Below are 13728 nucleotides of genomic sequence, written 5' to 3' on the forward strand. Positions count from 1 at the left end.
CGCTCGCTGGATTATCACGCTCCAAGAATACGCATATGATGTGCGGCATTGGCCCGGGGCTCTTACCCTATTGCAGATGCCTTGTCGCGACACCCCAGTGGTGAGGGCTACTCTCGAGCTCGGCACAGCGAAAGTAGGCTCTTGTTTTTTCAGCAGGATATAAAGAAGGCCGAAAGTGAGGACAGATCTGGCAGCTATCATGGCATCCCTTGGGGACACTGGAAGCAACTCCACGTTTGCCCTGCGGGATGCTACGTTATACCGCCGACATTGGATCAAAAACCGCAATGAAGAACAGCATCTCCTAGCACTTGCTGCTGCTCTCCGCGGGCAGGTGCTCCATGCTATTCACGACTCCCCCACAGGAGGGCACGTTGGTCAGTGAGCCACGTTGCGAAAGGCGCAGGAACGCTTCTGGTGGCCCAAGATGAGCAGCAACATCCGCGCGTACGTTGCCAGCTGCGAGGTCTGCAAACAGTACAAGCGTCTTCGGGGCTGTAAACTCTGGCTTCTAACGCCAATCCCTTTGCCTGAGATTGTATTTGACAGCGTAGGGATCGACCACATTGGACCTCTGCCGACATCAGCAGTGGGCAACCGGCACATATTAGTGGCTGTAGATTATCTGTCAAAATTTGTAGAGGTTGCTGCTGTACCCTCCCTGGCTGCACACTACGTCATTGAATTTTTACAAGACCAGTTCTAATGGCGGCACGGGCTTCCACGAAAACTAATATCGGACCGCTCAACCACCACCTTCTGGAGTCGTGAAATACGTGCCCACCTGCACCGGGCGGGAGTTGAGCACCACTCGCATCGGCGTACCACCCACAAGCGAATGGTCTCACCGAGCGGACGAATCAGACCATACAATCGCGACTCGCTCCCTTCTGAATGAATAACATAAAAGACAAGGCAGACTGGGACCAGCACATCCGAACGGCGGCCTACGCTGTCAACACTTCTGTGCAAAGTTCTGCGGGAACAATGCCTTATAAGAGTGTGTACGGACAACAGCCTCAACTTGCGGGAACGCGCAACTCAGAAACACCTATCAACATCGGGACCCCTGTTTCGCGACAGGCAGCTTGTCAGTGCATCAGGTCGGAAGCACGGAAAAGAGCGTCTCGTGCGCAATAGGCACAAAAACGCAACTATGACCGCCGACGTGGACGAGCTCCTCGCTATAGAGTTGGAGACGAGGTCTGGGTGCGACGCGGCCTACAATCAACAGGGCGTAAGCTGACCGCGAAATATGATGCGCCCTACGTAATCACTGAGTGCTTAGGCGTGTGTGTACTGCAGCATTTCAAGCAGGCTCGGACGGGCGGAGGAGAAACAATTTCGCAGTGCACGTGTCGCGGTTGAAGAAAAGGGTCGTTCGCCTGCAAGACTGGAAAGGACTGTGCCGTCTCTTCTTTCAGGTCCGTAGTCGTGGCCGAGTGTGATGCCGCGACAACAAAGATAAAGTAGAGATGAGAGACAAGGAAAGGAAATAAAACAAAGGCTAGGCAATCGAGCGGACGCTCAGCTCAGCGCGTCTCAGTTTCCGTCTTTACAACATCTTGAAAGACCTTGATGATGACGCTTTTCAGATGCTTTTAGCGCGCGACTTGCGTACCGTTGCTGAAGTTGTCACGCTCTGTCAAAGCATTAAGTAGTTGCGCAACAGAGGATTCTGACACGCCAGCGGCCAAAGCAGGTTGAGTCTCTTGCTGGGCTCACACCTGCTCCTGACCCCTCGCTGCTACAGCAGATTAAAGATTCGTGCCGACCGGGCCGCCTCACTGGCGTCGGCGCACGGCCTCCTGCGGCCGTCGTGGCTGTCACCCTTGTCAGTGCGCACCCGCATGCGTACCACCATACTCGGGCTTTGGTCAGACACCTGGACTGCGGAACATTCGGACACCCTCTTGGCTGTTTTTGTCCCCTCTATTAACCGTCTACCGCTCTCTTTCCCTCCACCTCGATCTCTTCTCCCTCTCCTAACTGACTATGGTCGTTTTCCCTCCTACTTCCATCGTTTTGCCCTCCTTCCACCGCCTTCTTGTCCATGCGGGGCAGCTGTGGGGGTTGTCCTCCATTACCTGCGTGCCTGCCCTCTCACCGCGGACATAGCAGCACGGCTTCCCGGCTATACGCACTTTCTTTTCCCTCATGACTTCCCCTCTTTGTTAGGTTCCCCTCGGTCTCCTGCGTTGCTTATTCGCGTTGCTATTCGCGTTTCTTCCCTTCTTTCACCAGTCTCTCGTCTTTATTCCCGCCCGGATAGCTCGTAGACCTCCCTGCCATTTCTGCGCCTCCCCATGTCTCATGTGGTCGGGGGCACCATATGGCCAATTTTGCTGGGCCGTGGCCCTGCCCCTGCCTCACAGGCATGTGGGGCATGTGGATCTTGACATTTGTTCGCCTTGCGTGCACACGCAGTCTTTGATTTGTTTTCGCTTTTTTATGTTTATTTCTATATTTATTTTTCCAATTTTTTTTTTCCTTTTTCTTTTCTTTCCTCTAGCTGTTATATTTTTCATGTTTTAATACCTTGGTTATTTTTCATTTCGCTCGTTCTATTTATTTGTTTTTTACCTGCCTTTTTGTCATTTACTTGATTCTCTTTTCGATTTCCCCTCTCTTATGTACTCCTTCTGCTTTCTTAACCCTTTCGGCCCTGGATTTTTTATTTCGGCCGTAGATTTTATTGCTCCGCATTTTTACGATGCCTAAGGCCCCATAACCACTCAGTAAAAATTTAAAGCTTGTGGTGGGAGTATTAATCGATTTACAGGTATGGTGTCAAAATCGGACATCACGGCTCAATGGGTGTAAAATGCAAGTGGGTCCGTTTTGGTAGCCGTAGCCGACAACAAAAAAATTAACGAAAAAATTTCTTATTTTGCAGTGTGGAGACCTACAGAGAAGCTTTTTTTACTTTGTAAGGGATAGATAATCTCGCAGTTTCCACAAAAAACTTCGCTCGCTCCTGTTTGCCATGCGTTTTGTATCATACCTCCACGTTTTTGTTCCTGCCAGGTTTGTGTTCCAGCTTGTGCAAGTCACGTCAACAGCTCACATGCTCAAAACTTGCGTAGCCTTCCTGGAAGGCGACTGTGGTCAAGATAAAGGTCAAGATAAAGATAAAGTAACAGAAGAAAACACGATTAATTTTTAATACAGTAGTTCCTTAGGGATTCCTGCTGCTATCGACATCGCTGTTCACGGACTTCCATTGAGCTGTGCGGTCTAAGGAAGAAGTAGCAGCATGGGAGGCGTGGGGTGAAGAAGCCGAGGTGTAGCAAATTTGTGCATTTTTATCTCACTAACCATTCGTTCTTCTGCGCTCACATTTTTATATGTTGTGTGAAACGCCTATCCAAGCTCACATCCCCGTCGTAAATATTACTGAATGCGTAGACGCTGAGTTTGAACACATTTTTGACATGTGCGATTTTGACACCATCAGGGCTCAACGGTTGCCAGCGGTGGCCATTGAGTGATGATAGGTCATCTTTGTAGAATAGAATCTGCTAGTATTTTAGCAGATGCACCTATACTAACGGCCTTTTTGGACTGCTGACATGAATGTTCATTACAGAAAATGGACAAAATCTTAAAATTTGCTTTCTGATGAATTGGAAAATGGAAATTCTCGCTATCATACATGGTGAATATTCGGATTGAGCCTGGAAATGACCATGCGGATGTCGGCGAGCAGCAACCGGACCAAAGGAATAGCGAGAAGAAATGCACGCCTGACCTTGAGCTTTTATTCCTTTTTTTTAACCTCTCTCCTCGTCCTGTGAGCTGTGAGCATCGACACTGAGCTGCCAGAAGCGACCGGGGTATTTACACTGAAACTCATTCTCCTCCGCTCGTGCAGCACGTGTGGCGCGCCCTCGACGCTCGGATCAATGCAGCGTGTTTGGCTGTGTTTTCTTGAGAAAGCGCATTTGGTGTGCTGATAATCAGCTTCTGCTTTCTCCCCGGCCGAGAGATATCCTGAACTGATAAGCCTATTGATGAGAGGGAATTTCCTGTCACCTGAAGGGAACAACATTCAGTCAAGACACAGACACGACGAGATTGTTACACTTTATAAATTCTTCTATACCAAGCAGCTGGTTTGAAAACAAGCGCAAGCGAGATGCAGTGTGCCGCGCGCAAGCTTAGAACTTAGATTTGCCGACCTTCGCGATGGGCGCTACGGAAGTGCTTCGTGAAGCTCGATAGAGGAGGGCGTTACAGATTCGAGGAAAGCCTTTATCTTGACCACAGTCGCCTTCCAGGAAGGCTACGCAAGTTTTGAGCATGTGAGCTGTTGACGTGACTTACACAAGCTGGAACACAAACCTGGCAGGAACAAAAACGTGGAGGTATGACACAAAACGCAAGGCAAACAGCAGCGAGCGAAGTTTTTTGTGGAAACTGCGAGATTATCTATCCGTTACAAAGTAAAAAAAGCTTCTCTATAGGTCTCCACACTGCAAAATAAATTTTTTCGTTAATTCTTTTGTTGTCGGTTACGGCTACCAAAACGGACCCACTTGCATTTTACACCCATTGAGCCCTGATGTCCGATTTTGACACCATACCTGTAAATCGATTAATACTCCCACCACAAGCTTTAAATTTTTACTACGTGGTTATGGGGCCTTAGGCATTGTAAAAATGCGGAGCAAAAAAATCTACGGCAAAATAAAAAATCCAGGGCCGAAAGGGTTAATCCTTCAGGGGCGTCTTGCGTCTAAAAATCACTTTTGCCCGCCCATCAATTGTGCCTTTGCTTTTTTTTTCTCTCTTGTAATTGGTTATTCTTCAATTTTCTCTTAGGCGTTGGCCCCTTTTCTTTTATTTTTTAATCGGTTCGCCTGCGATAACCTTTGGTTGGGTGCGGGCTTCCTCTCGATTTTTTTTATTATTTTATTTCATTTCTTGAGAGTTTTACAATAAAAGGGAAGAAATGCCACGTCAACTTTCCTTTCTTCCGAGCGCTCAAGACTGACCATCCTATCTGGCACCAGCGCTCCGACGTACAATTAAAGAATAAATTGCTGCGGCTCTGCCACCAGCCCATCCGTCACGTTTGCTCCGCAGCCAAGCTGCCCATTTTGTGATTCGTGACAGCCTATTTTATTGCTGCAACTACAGTTCCGAAGGCCGCAAGTGGCTGTTCGTTATTCCATGTCACTTACGCTCGGAGATATGCGCATATTTCCACGCTGCCCCCACAACGGTCTCGCGGGCGTTTTCAAGACATATGCCCGCATACGGCTGCGCTACTACTGGCGCGGAATGTACACCTTCATCATGAAGTACGTGCGCTCATGCATTATCTGCCAACGCCGCAAGACAACTCCCCATCGTTCTGCTGCAGAGATGCAGCCGTTACCATGCCCGCCACGCCCATTCGACAGCGTTGGCATTAATTTATTCGGTCCGCTTCCATACACTGCAGCCGGCAACCGTTCGGCTATTGTGGCGGATATGCCGAAACTGCTGCCCTTCCGGCTGCCACAGCTACTGAATACAACCTCGCGCCACTCAGTGCTGCCGCACCGTCGACTACGTCTAGCCTTCATGCGTTGTTCGCTGACTCTACCAGTTCTTCTGCTGCACTGCGGGATAACTCTACAACATCCCTCCTCCGATTTATGGTAACCCAGTTATCTAACCTGACATCAGTTCTTTTACAACGCTTGGACGCTTAATCGAAAATGGCGAGTACACGTTGTTGTAACGTGGTCCAGTGGAACTGCAGATGCCTCTCCACAAAGCTGGGAGAACTCAAATATCGACTTCGCATGAACAAGCTCCAGGTGTGGGCCCTGCTACTGCAGGAGACCAATGCAGGAGACCTTGCCATCTATCCCGGGCTTTAATGGATACCTGTCTCCCTCAATGACCCACCGTCGTGTGCACACTGCAGCCCCTCCAGGAAAGGTGGGGGTGTATGTTGATACGCGCTTTCCTCAAGTTCGCCTCTCCCTAGAAAAATGGTGCACCTCTTATCAGGAGGTAGTTGCAGTGGCCGTGAAGTTTCCCAAGGCAACTGTTGTAGTCGTGTCATGCTATGTAAGGCCCGCCGGTGGAGCTTCCTCCCGCATTAATCTGGGGTGGTTATTAACTCTCCGACAACTACACCTACTGTGCCCTATTTTAGTCGGTGGTGACTTTAACGCCCCTCACCTAGGCTGGGTATACCCCACTTCAAGCCCCTGTGGTTGGCTTGTGCGGGACGCCTTCGCGGATGCGTTGTTTCTATTATTCAACCATCCCGATTCAGCAACTCGGGCTGTGCGCCATGCTCGCAGTCCAACGTACGCTCCGGACTTTACGTGGTGGTACGGTTCCGGCACTCCCTCGTGGCACCTGGAGCCTGACTGCTGCGGTAGTGACCACCACCCTATCATCATCGGTCTTCATCCGTTACGGACCCGCCGATCACGCCGTAGGGTGTTCTGTGGTGAATTGGGACACCTTTCGCACTACGCTCGAAGATCTCTATGCAGTCATCTACACTAAGTATGGACTGCATACAAACTGCGCTTAACAAGGCTACAACTGTCACCATCTCCTGGACAGACCTCAATCGCCCGGCGCCGGATGTGGGTCTGCTTAACTTGTGGGCTGCTCGTCGACAAGCGGAGATGGCCGCTTCCCGAGACTCGACTTCTGCACAAGCACGCACAAGGCTGAATTACCTTACTGCCATGGCTCGCAGATATGAACGTGATCTCTCGCGGAGGCAGTGGCATACGTGGTGTGACCAGTTTTCGACACAGTCATCGAATGTTTCTTTATGGCGAACATTTCGCGCTATGGAACATGGTTCTCGTCGTCCTGACGCAGCGTCCACAGCATGCTTCGCTCCTAACTTATTTTCGCAACAGAAGCAGCGCGGAAGTTTTTTCCCAAGTATGACGTGTTGCCTCCAAGGGCCAGAGGAGCCTCCTTGGCTGGCATTCCAGCGTATGTCGACAGGCTACCATCTACAGCCGACGCCGAGGGAACCGCAAGCCCATTTTCCATGCCGGAGTTGCTTGCAGCAATAAATGACGCCCTTCGGAAGACTGCACCCGGTCCGGACTCCATTCCGTACGAGGTGTACAAGAACTTGAGTTCCGCTCTACTCCCTCAACTCCTCGCCACAATCAACTAGGTATGGATAGAAGGCGTCGTACCAGAAACTTGGAAATCGGCTATTGTGATCCCCATTCCAAAGCCGGGAAAGTCGCCGACAGACCTTGGTAATTTCCGGCCTATTTCTCTTACGCCCACTTTGTGCAAGCTTACCGAAAAAATGCTTGCCACACGTCTGTCGTGGTGGCTTGAACACCACGGTTTCTATCATCCCGCCATAATCGGCTTTCGAACGTCCATAGGTACAGAAGATGGACTGGCTGTCTTGGCGTCATCAGTTCTAGCATCAACTCGCACCCACAATGTGCATACCGTACTGGCCATGGACGTTGAAAAGGCGTACGACAATATCAGTCGCGCTGCTATCCTGGAATCGCTTCACTTGCTGCATTTCCCCGTTAGAGTGCGCAATTTTGTAAAATCCTATCTAGAAGGCCGACACTTTGCCATAAGCCTGTGGTGAGGCCGTCGGATCCTTTGTGCCTCTTCGCGGCGTACCCCAGGGATCGGTATTATCGCCCACATTATTTATCAGTACTTTTATCCCCCTTGCTTGGCGCTTACATGAAGTGGCTGATATTAAGATTTATTGTACGCTGATGACACCACTGTGTGGAGCACCCACTACGACCTGTTGACTCAAGCCTCCGCCCTACAATCAGCCCTAGATATTACGTCAACTTATGCCTCTTCAGAAGAATGGCCTGAGGGGCGAGTTGGTGCATGATGAAATCAACGGCGGCGCAACAAGGACACTAAATAGAGAGGGGACACCACATGCGCAAGTGGTGTCCCCTCTCTTGTTAGTGTCCTTGTTGCGCCGCCGTTGATTTCATTATGCCTCTTCAATTGGTCTTCAGCTTTCAGTGAGCAAAACTACGTATGTGTAAGTTGCCAACCTCTGGGGACGCCCTAAACTCGCTGCGACACCAATTCGTCTCCATCTATCCGGAACTCCACTTCAGAAAGTTCGACCGTCAGAATATTGGGCTTGACAATACACGAGTCAGGAACAGGGACTGCTTGGCTTTCTCGAACTAAAATCAAACGATTAAGGCGTTAGGTCTGATTAGACGCATTGCTCCTGAAACAGGCGGCGCCCGCTTATATGTTGCAAGGCAGTTGATGCGGGAGGTTGTGCAACCGCGCCTCGTGTACCAAGCCCAATTGCAGAATTTGACGAGAGCTCAGTGGGATCGCCTTGAAGCCGTTAATCGAGAGGCAATGAGGGTCATCACTTGCCTTCCCCGCATCACCCCGATCGTGGCGCTCCAAGAACATGCGCAGCTGAATACTCTAGATGAGCTGGTGCAGCAAAGACGTGATGCTCGCAGGCTTAAGTCTAACCTTACACACGCAACGTGTGCACTCAGGGCGTATGCTTCCTCGCACTCCATTCTACAGCCGCCTCCGCCAGTTCTCCCTCCCTGAAATTTTGTGCAGCTAAGCGATAACAAACCAACTGATTTACATCGTCCATCATCTACCCTCGCGGTGGCGTCGTTTCGCGAACGAATTACACAAGTAGACGCCCATCTGCCGCATGGCTCCATCGTTTTATACGTTGACGCAGGCATCCAGGCTTGCGAAACCCCTACTGCAATTTACTTCCCTCGCAAGCCTGCCCTGAACAAAACGTACACGTTTCGCTTCCTAGAGCCTCCTTCCTCCTTCTGTGCGGAGTTGCTTGCCGTTCAAGAGGCACTTTGCTCAATGGCCGCCGTTCCCCTACTACTTACGGCTCGCATTATCATCCGCACCGACGCCCTTCACGTCATACGCCTACTACGACGCGTCAGTCGCACCCAAGGCATTTGCCAGGACATCCATCGTCTCGCGGCATGCATCCCACAGCCAATCCGAATATAGTGGGTCCCACGAGACCTCCTGAGTTCGCAATGCGGTGCAGATTTTGCGACCCACCTTGTGACCCAAACTTCGTCTTCGCCTCGATTCCTAACACTGGATGACACCACCCTCCTTTTAACAAAAAAAGGAACACCTCCAGCGCCGCACACGTGCTCTAATCCCTCCGTGTGCGGTAACCCTCCCCCGTGGTCTTACCCGTGCAGAGGAGGTTGCGCTTCGGAGGATCCGGGTCGGGGTGCTCTAATTCTGGCCGTTACACGAAAGTGGCCGCAATTCGAAGGTGTATTTCCCCGCCCGGGTGTCCAGTCTGCAGGAACCGAGATCTTGAGGCACGGTGTTGAAGGGCACCTAGCGACAGCGGGTCTTTCGCCCTACAATAGTGCTTTATACACCGCTTGGACACAAGGACCTCATCATCGTTCACTCCTCGATTTCATTATATCAGCGAACCTTTACTCATTTGTTTAGGCATCCTCATCTATCATTACATACCGCTTTATGCCCTGAGGCAATCAACGTCACATTAAAAAAAAGAGTGCGCACGATTCACCGAACCACGACCGCCTATCAACTGCAGACCAATGGCCTCGCTGAACGATTTAACCGCATCCTCGAAAACATGCTGCCCAAGTACGTCGCTTCTGACCACACGAATTGGGATCTCGTCGTTCCGTACGTCACTTATGCGTACAATACCGCTACGCAGTCCACCACCGGCTTCTCTCCTTTCTTCCTACTTTACGGCCGCCAACCATCTGCTACTATCGACTCAATTCTCCCTTACCACCCTGATGAATCCGAATATAGGCCTGTTCCCGAAGCCGCGCAACACGCCGAAGCCTGCCGCCAAATCGCCCGCTCACTCACGACAGACACCCAGTATCGCCAGCGCTTCCGTCTCGACCAAGACCAAACCTCACCGAACTACTCTTCTGACGCACTTGTGTGGCTCTGGATCCCTTCAGGAAGTCCCGGTCTCTCCTCAAAATTTCTAGCCAAGTACCATGGTCTCTACCGTGTACCGGAGCGCACCTCTCCAGTTATTTATGCCGTGGAACCCCTCACGACGTCTCCTGATCTCCGCCGCCGCGGGCGGGAGACCGTACAAGACCAGCGCCTCAAGCCATACTACGACCCCGCCGTCTTGCCATCACCCTAAGTCGCCAGGATGGCTCGTCTTGTCCCCGGGGCGATTGTAAGGATAAAGAGGAAGATGCCTCCGATTATCTGAAAATACGAAGACGAGGTGGCAGTGCTCTCGCGAGTTTTGCCAGCGCTGCGCTTGTGTGTGCTTCGCCGACCTGATCCCGGACTGTTGCCATCGCCGTTCCCGTCACCCCAGTACCTCGTAATAAACCCCGGTCGCAAAATATATCCCGCATCTTCCATCCCGTTCTCGAACGGAATGTAAGATGCGGGCGGCGAGTGAGGCGGCCGGGGCAGCGGATCATGCAGATCTCGGTCGGGCCGTACGTTAGTCGATTATGCCATTGTGACGGATCAAAGGGGACACGCAGCCGCTCCTTAGCACGCTCCCCCTTTACTCACATCGTCTTCATCACCATGCCCTTGATAGTGCATGCAATTCCTCGTCATCGTTACTGCCGCTCTCCAGTACGCATAATTTTAATCTTGTTTTAAGCTTGTTTTTAAATTCACATAGTCTGGACACATGTACACACGAATCCCTGGCTGACAACGAAGCAGCTCATGAACCGACTCGAGGTCTCGCTTTCTGAGCCACTGAGCATACCGAGGGCTTCACAGACAGACAGGGATCGTCTTGTTTGTTACACAGAGATCACACAACATTACCGACTCAATGCAGCTAAGTAAAATCACTGACAAAAAGTCAGCCCACATCTTAGCGCCGTCTCTAAACTCATACATTTCCGAATCCGGTTATGTGTAGTCTTTATTAGGCGAGACAATATTCAAATGAGTGCCAGCTATGTAACGACAAAGCGAATCTGAATCACATTCTTTGGAAGTGCCCTCTTGCACCCCTGGTGGGACAAAAAGTTGCTCGACCAATGGGAGGCTCTCCTACTCAGCTCTTATCCGGAGACTCAAAGGTCGTCCAACTGGCCGAAGACGCCGCCAGGAGGCAAGACCTTCTGGCCATCGTTTAGGCGAGGGCACTGTTGCAAATAAAAGTTTTACAATCGAATCACACGCAGGGCAACGTGGAATATAAACTATTAACTCAGAAACAAAAGTGTGCTCCTGCACCTCAGGAGGTCTCCGATTCGAGCTTCACCCAAGCGACCAGTCTTCGCTGGTCCACCGGTTCGGCGACAAGCAGAGCGAATACTTTCTCCTGGGCTGCAGATGCTGTCCAGAGCAGCCAGCGGCGTCTAACAGCAAAGCTGCGATCACATCTAACAGTTCTGTAAGCTGTTACACCCTACAGTTTTCGCGATAAAAGCGATGCCAAGCATATTAAAAAATTGCTAAACTCATCTCTTGTTTTGTGCTTCAGCTTTGCCGCCAGACGTCACACGGGGGCTAAATAAAACCCAGGTAGGCAAAGACCACACCAGCGCAAGAATATTTAGCGGAAATGAAAGTGAGAAGGAGCATCCCAAACTGGTGTGAATGAACGCAAGTGTGATACTATGAATGAAAGTGCACAAAAAAAACTAAGCATGAAATAGCTTTGCCACGTACAGAGAACTGGGCTACTGCCCACCTTGCTCGGTTAAGAGGCTTTCTTGGGCGGCGGCAAATGCTCGGTATATCGTCATCGAAATACGCGTCACAGTAGAAAAGAGAACCTGTGTGTGTAATTATTACATGCTCCGCTATTTTGCTCCACATGCCACCATTGTCTGTCAGACATAATCTGAACATAATCAGAAGATGACATGCGGAAGAGTCTTCTCGATGAGTCATGTGGAAGATCCTTCTTTCTGGGTTATTCGGGCCGACTCTGCGCATCGATGTCGACAGCCTACGTAGCGTTGTCGACAACAGCAGCGCCGAGACCTGGCCTGTGCTTCGCACGATCTAAAGGTGGACAACAGAAATACACTGTTGGCGAACTGGACTGGGCCTGCCGATGAGCGTGTGAGCGCAGGAAAACGTACTTGAGGAGCCAACGTGTTACGCCGTGCACGGCCCATCAATTTTCTTGGCAGAAAAGATGTATGCCGATGACCATTAGGGATTCCCTGATTGGCTCGCATACTTATAGAGCACAAGTTCGCTATTAAGCACAGTAGAGACAATAAAATGCAACAGGAGGAAAATAGATCGATGCGAGTCGAATCTAGTGAAAAAGTGTCTGATTCCATTATGCGTGACGCACAAAGAGCTTGTGTCGAATTGTAAGGCGCACTGCAGCTACAGCCGACTATATGGCCTCCATACAAGCCAATGCCCCCTGAGGTAAAGTGAGCTAGAGGAGGTTCTAGCTCACTTTACCTGAGGTGTTGCGGCAGAGTGAAGCCTCCATACTCCAAAGAAACCACCCCCCACTGCACCCACCGCCACCCTATATCTACTGACTCCGAGCCGTCGACTGCAGGACCCCCCCCCCCCTCCCCCGCTCGCCCCCAAGAAATGCGAGACGGAAATTCTGGGCGACGGTCTCGCCTGTGCAGGCGCTTCATTGCGGCCGCCCGCGCGCCCTGGTCGGAAATACGGAGCAGGCGCCGTTTCCACTGGACGAGGGAAGATGGCTGGCGCCAGTACGCATTCATCGTGCACGTCGCGACGTACAAGAAACGGTTAGAGGCGCGCCCGGTAAGTAAGAATACACGCGCAGCCCGGTGGCTTATGCAGCTATTCGATACGAAGCAGCACTTTCATTTACTCTGAACATTAGGCTTCCCTTTCTACGCTGGTTTACAGTGTTCCACTGGCGCAAGGCCGAGTAGCTTCGCTTTGCAAATATCTGCGCTGATCACGACTCGCGCCTAATGCAGGGTGCAATCCGTGATGAAGTTCACCACTTAAGCAATAGGAGAACCACCAGCGGGCATTCAGTCTCACCTCTGCTGTTCATGATGATGTTAAGAGGTGACAGATTGTGGTGGAGTGGTGCAGTCAGTTTTCGGAATGTAGGACAAATGTTCAGGACGAAAAGCCGAGTCGTCTGTTGCCACTGATGATGCTTGGAAATTCGAAGGTGGAATTAGATCAAATATACGGGTGACGATGAGGCACATTAAAGGTATACTGAACCAAACTTTTGGAGCTGCTCTCTTCCATGTAAGCAAGAGCTTGACAGCTCAAATTGATAAATGCAACAAGTATTTTAGCGAAAAAAGGCAGACAGCACTTTTTTTGCTATTTATTACCGTACTGCTGCACCTGTCGGCTGCCTGTGGAAGCTGCGACTAGACGTCCTAACACCCGCGCGCCCACTGCCCCGCAGAAGCACGATTGCCATCGCTACTCGCGTGTTTTGCCAGTTCTGAGTCGGCAGCGTCGGAGGTTGGGAGCCTTATCGCTTGGTCTACCGATATCGCGCTTCGAGTGACGCGACCGGTTGCCTGTCGGACGAGGGAGTCATGACGTCACGCTCTTCACCTCGCGCCAGCGGGCAGGGCTTGGCGCGCGCTCATAAAACATCGAAAATAAAACCATCCGCTCAAAAATACGAAAAGTGACGACTAGATTTCGGTGTAATCACATTCCGAGAATCTATTTTCAGAGTTCTTGTTCAGTTTTAGGATTTTGCTTAGGTATCCCTTTAAGGCGACAGCGTTAAGGCTACAG

General features: G+C 50.9%; 2 protein-coding genes across 5 annotated transcripts in view; one reads left to right on the top strand and one right to left on the bottom strand.

The window, feature by feature from the left end:
• The window catches only part of LOC149338760 (glutamate-gated chloride channel-like), a 495321-nt gene that overhangs the window by 298152 nt on the left and 183441 nt on the right, over positions 1 to 13728 (bottom strand). The gene's annotated exons all lie outside the window — the stretch shown is intronic.
• LOC149338762 (uncharacterized) overlaps positions 1 to 13728 on the top strand; it is a 91992-nt gene that overhangs the window by 60698 nt on the left and 17566 nt on the right. The window contains exon 2 of the mRNA XM_089549996.1: positions 12609 to 12750. Coding sequence (XP_089406122.1) covers positions 12609 to 12750 — 142 coding nt within the window. The remainder of the gene's footprint in view (positions 1 to 12608; positions 12751 to 13728) is intronic.

The sequence above is a fragment of the Amblyomma mixtum genome, chromosome 6 (assembly GCF_055824585.1).
Source record: "Amblyomma mixtum isolate Tamu chromosome 6, ASM5582458v1, whole genome shotgun sequence".
Classification (NCBI taxonomy): domain Eukaryota; kingdom Metazoa; phylum Arthropoda; class Arachnida; order Ixodida; family Ixodidae; genus Amblyomma; species Amblyomma mixtum.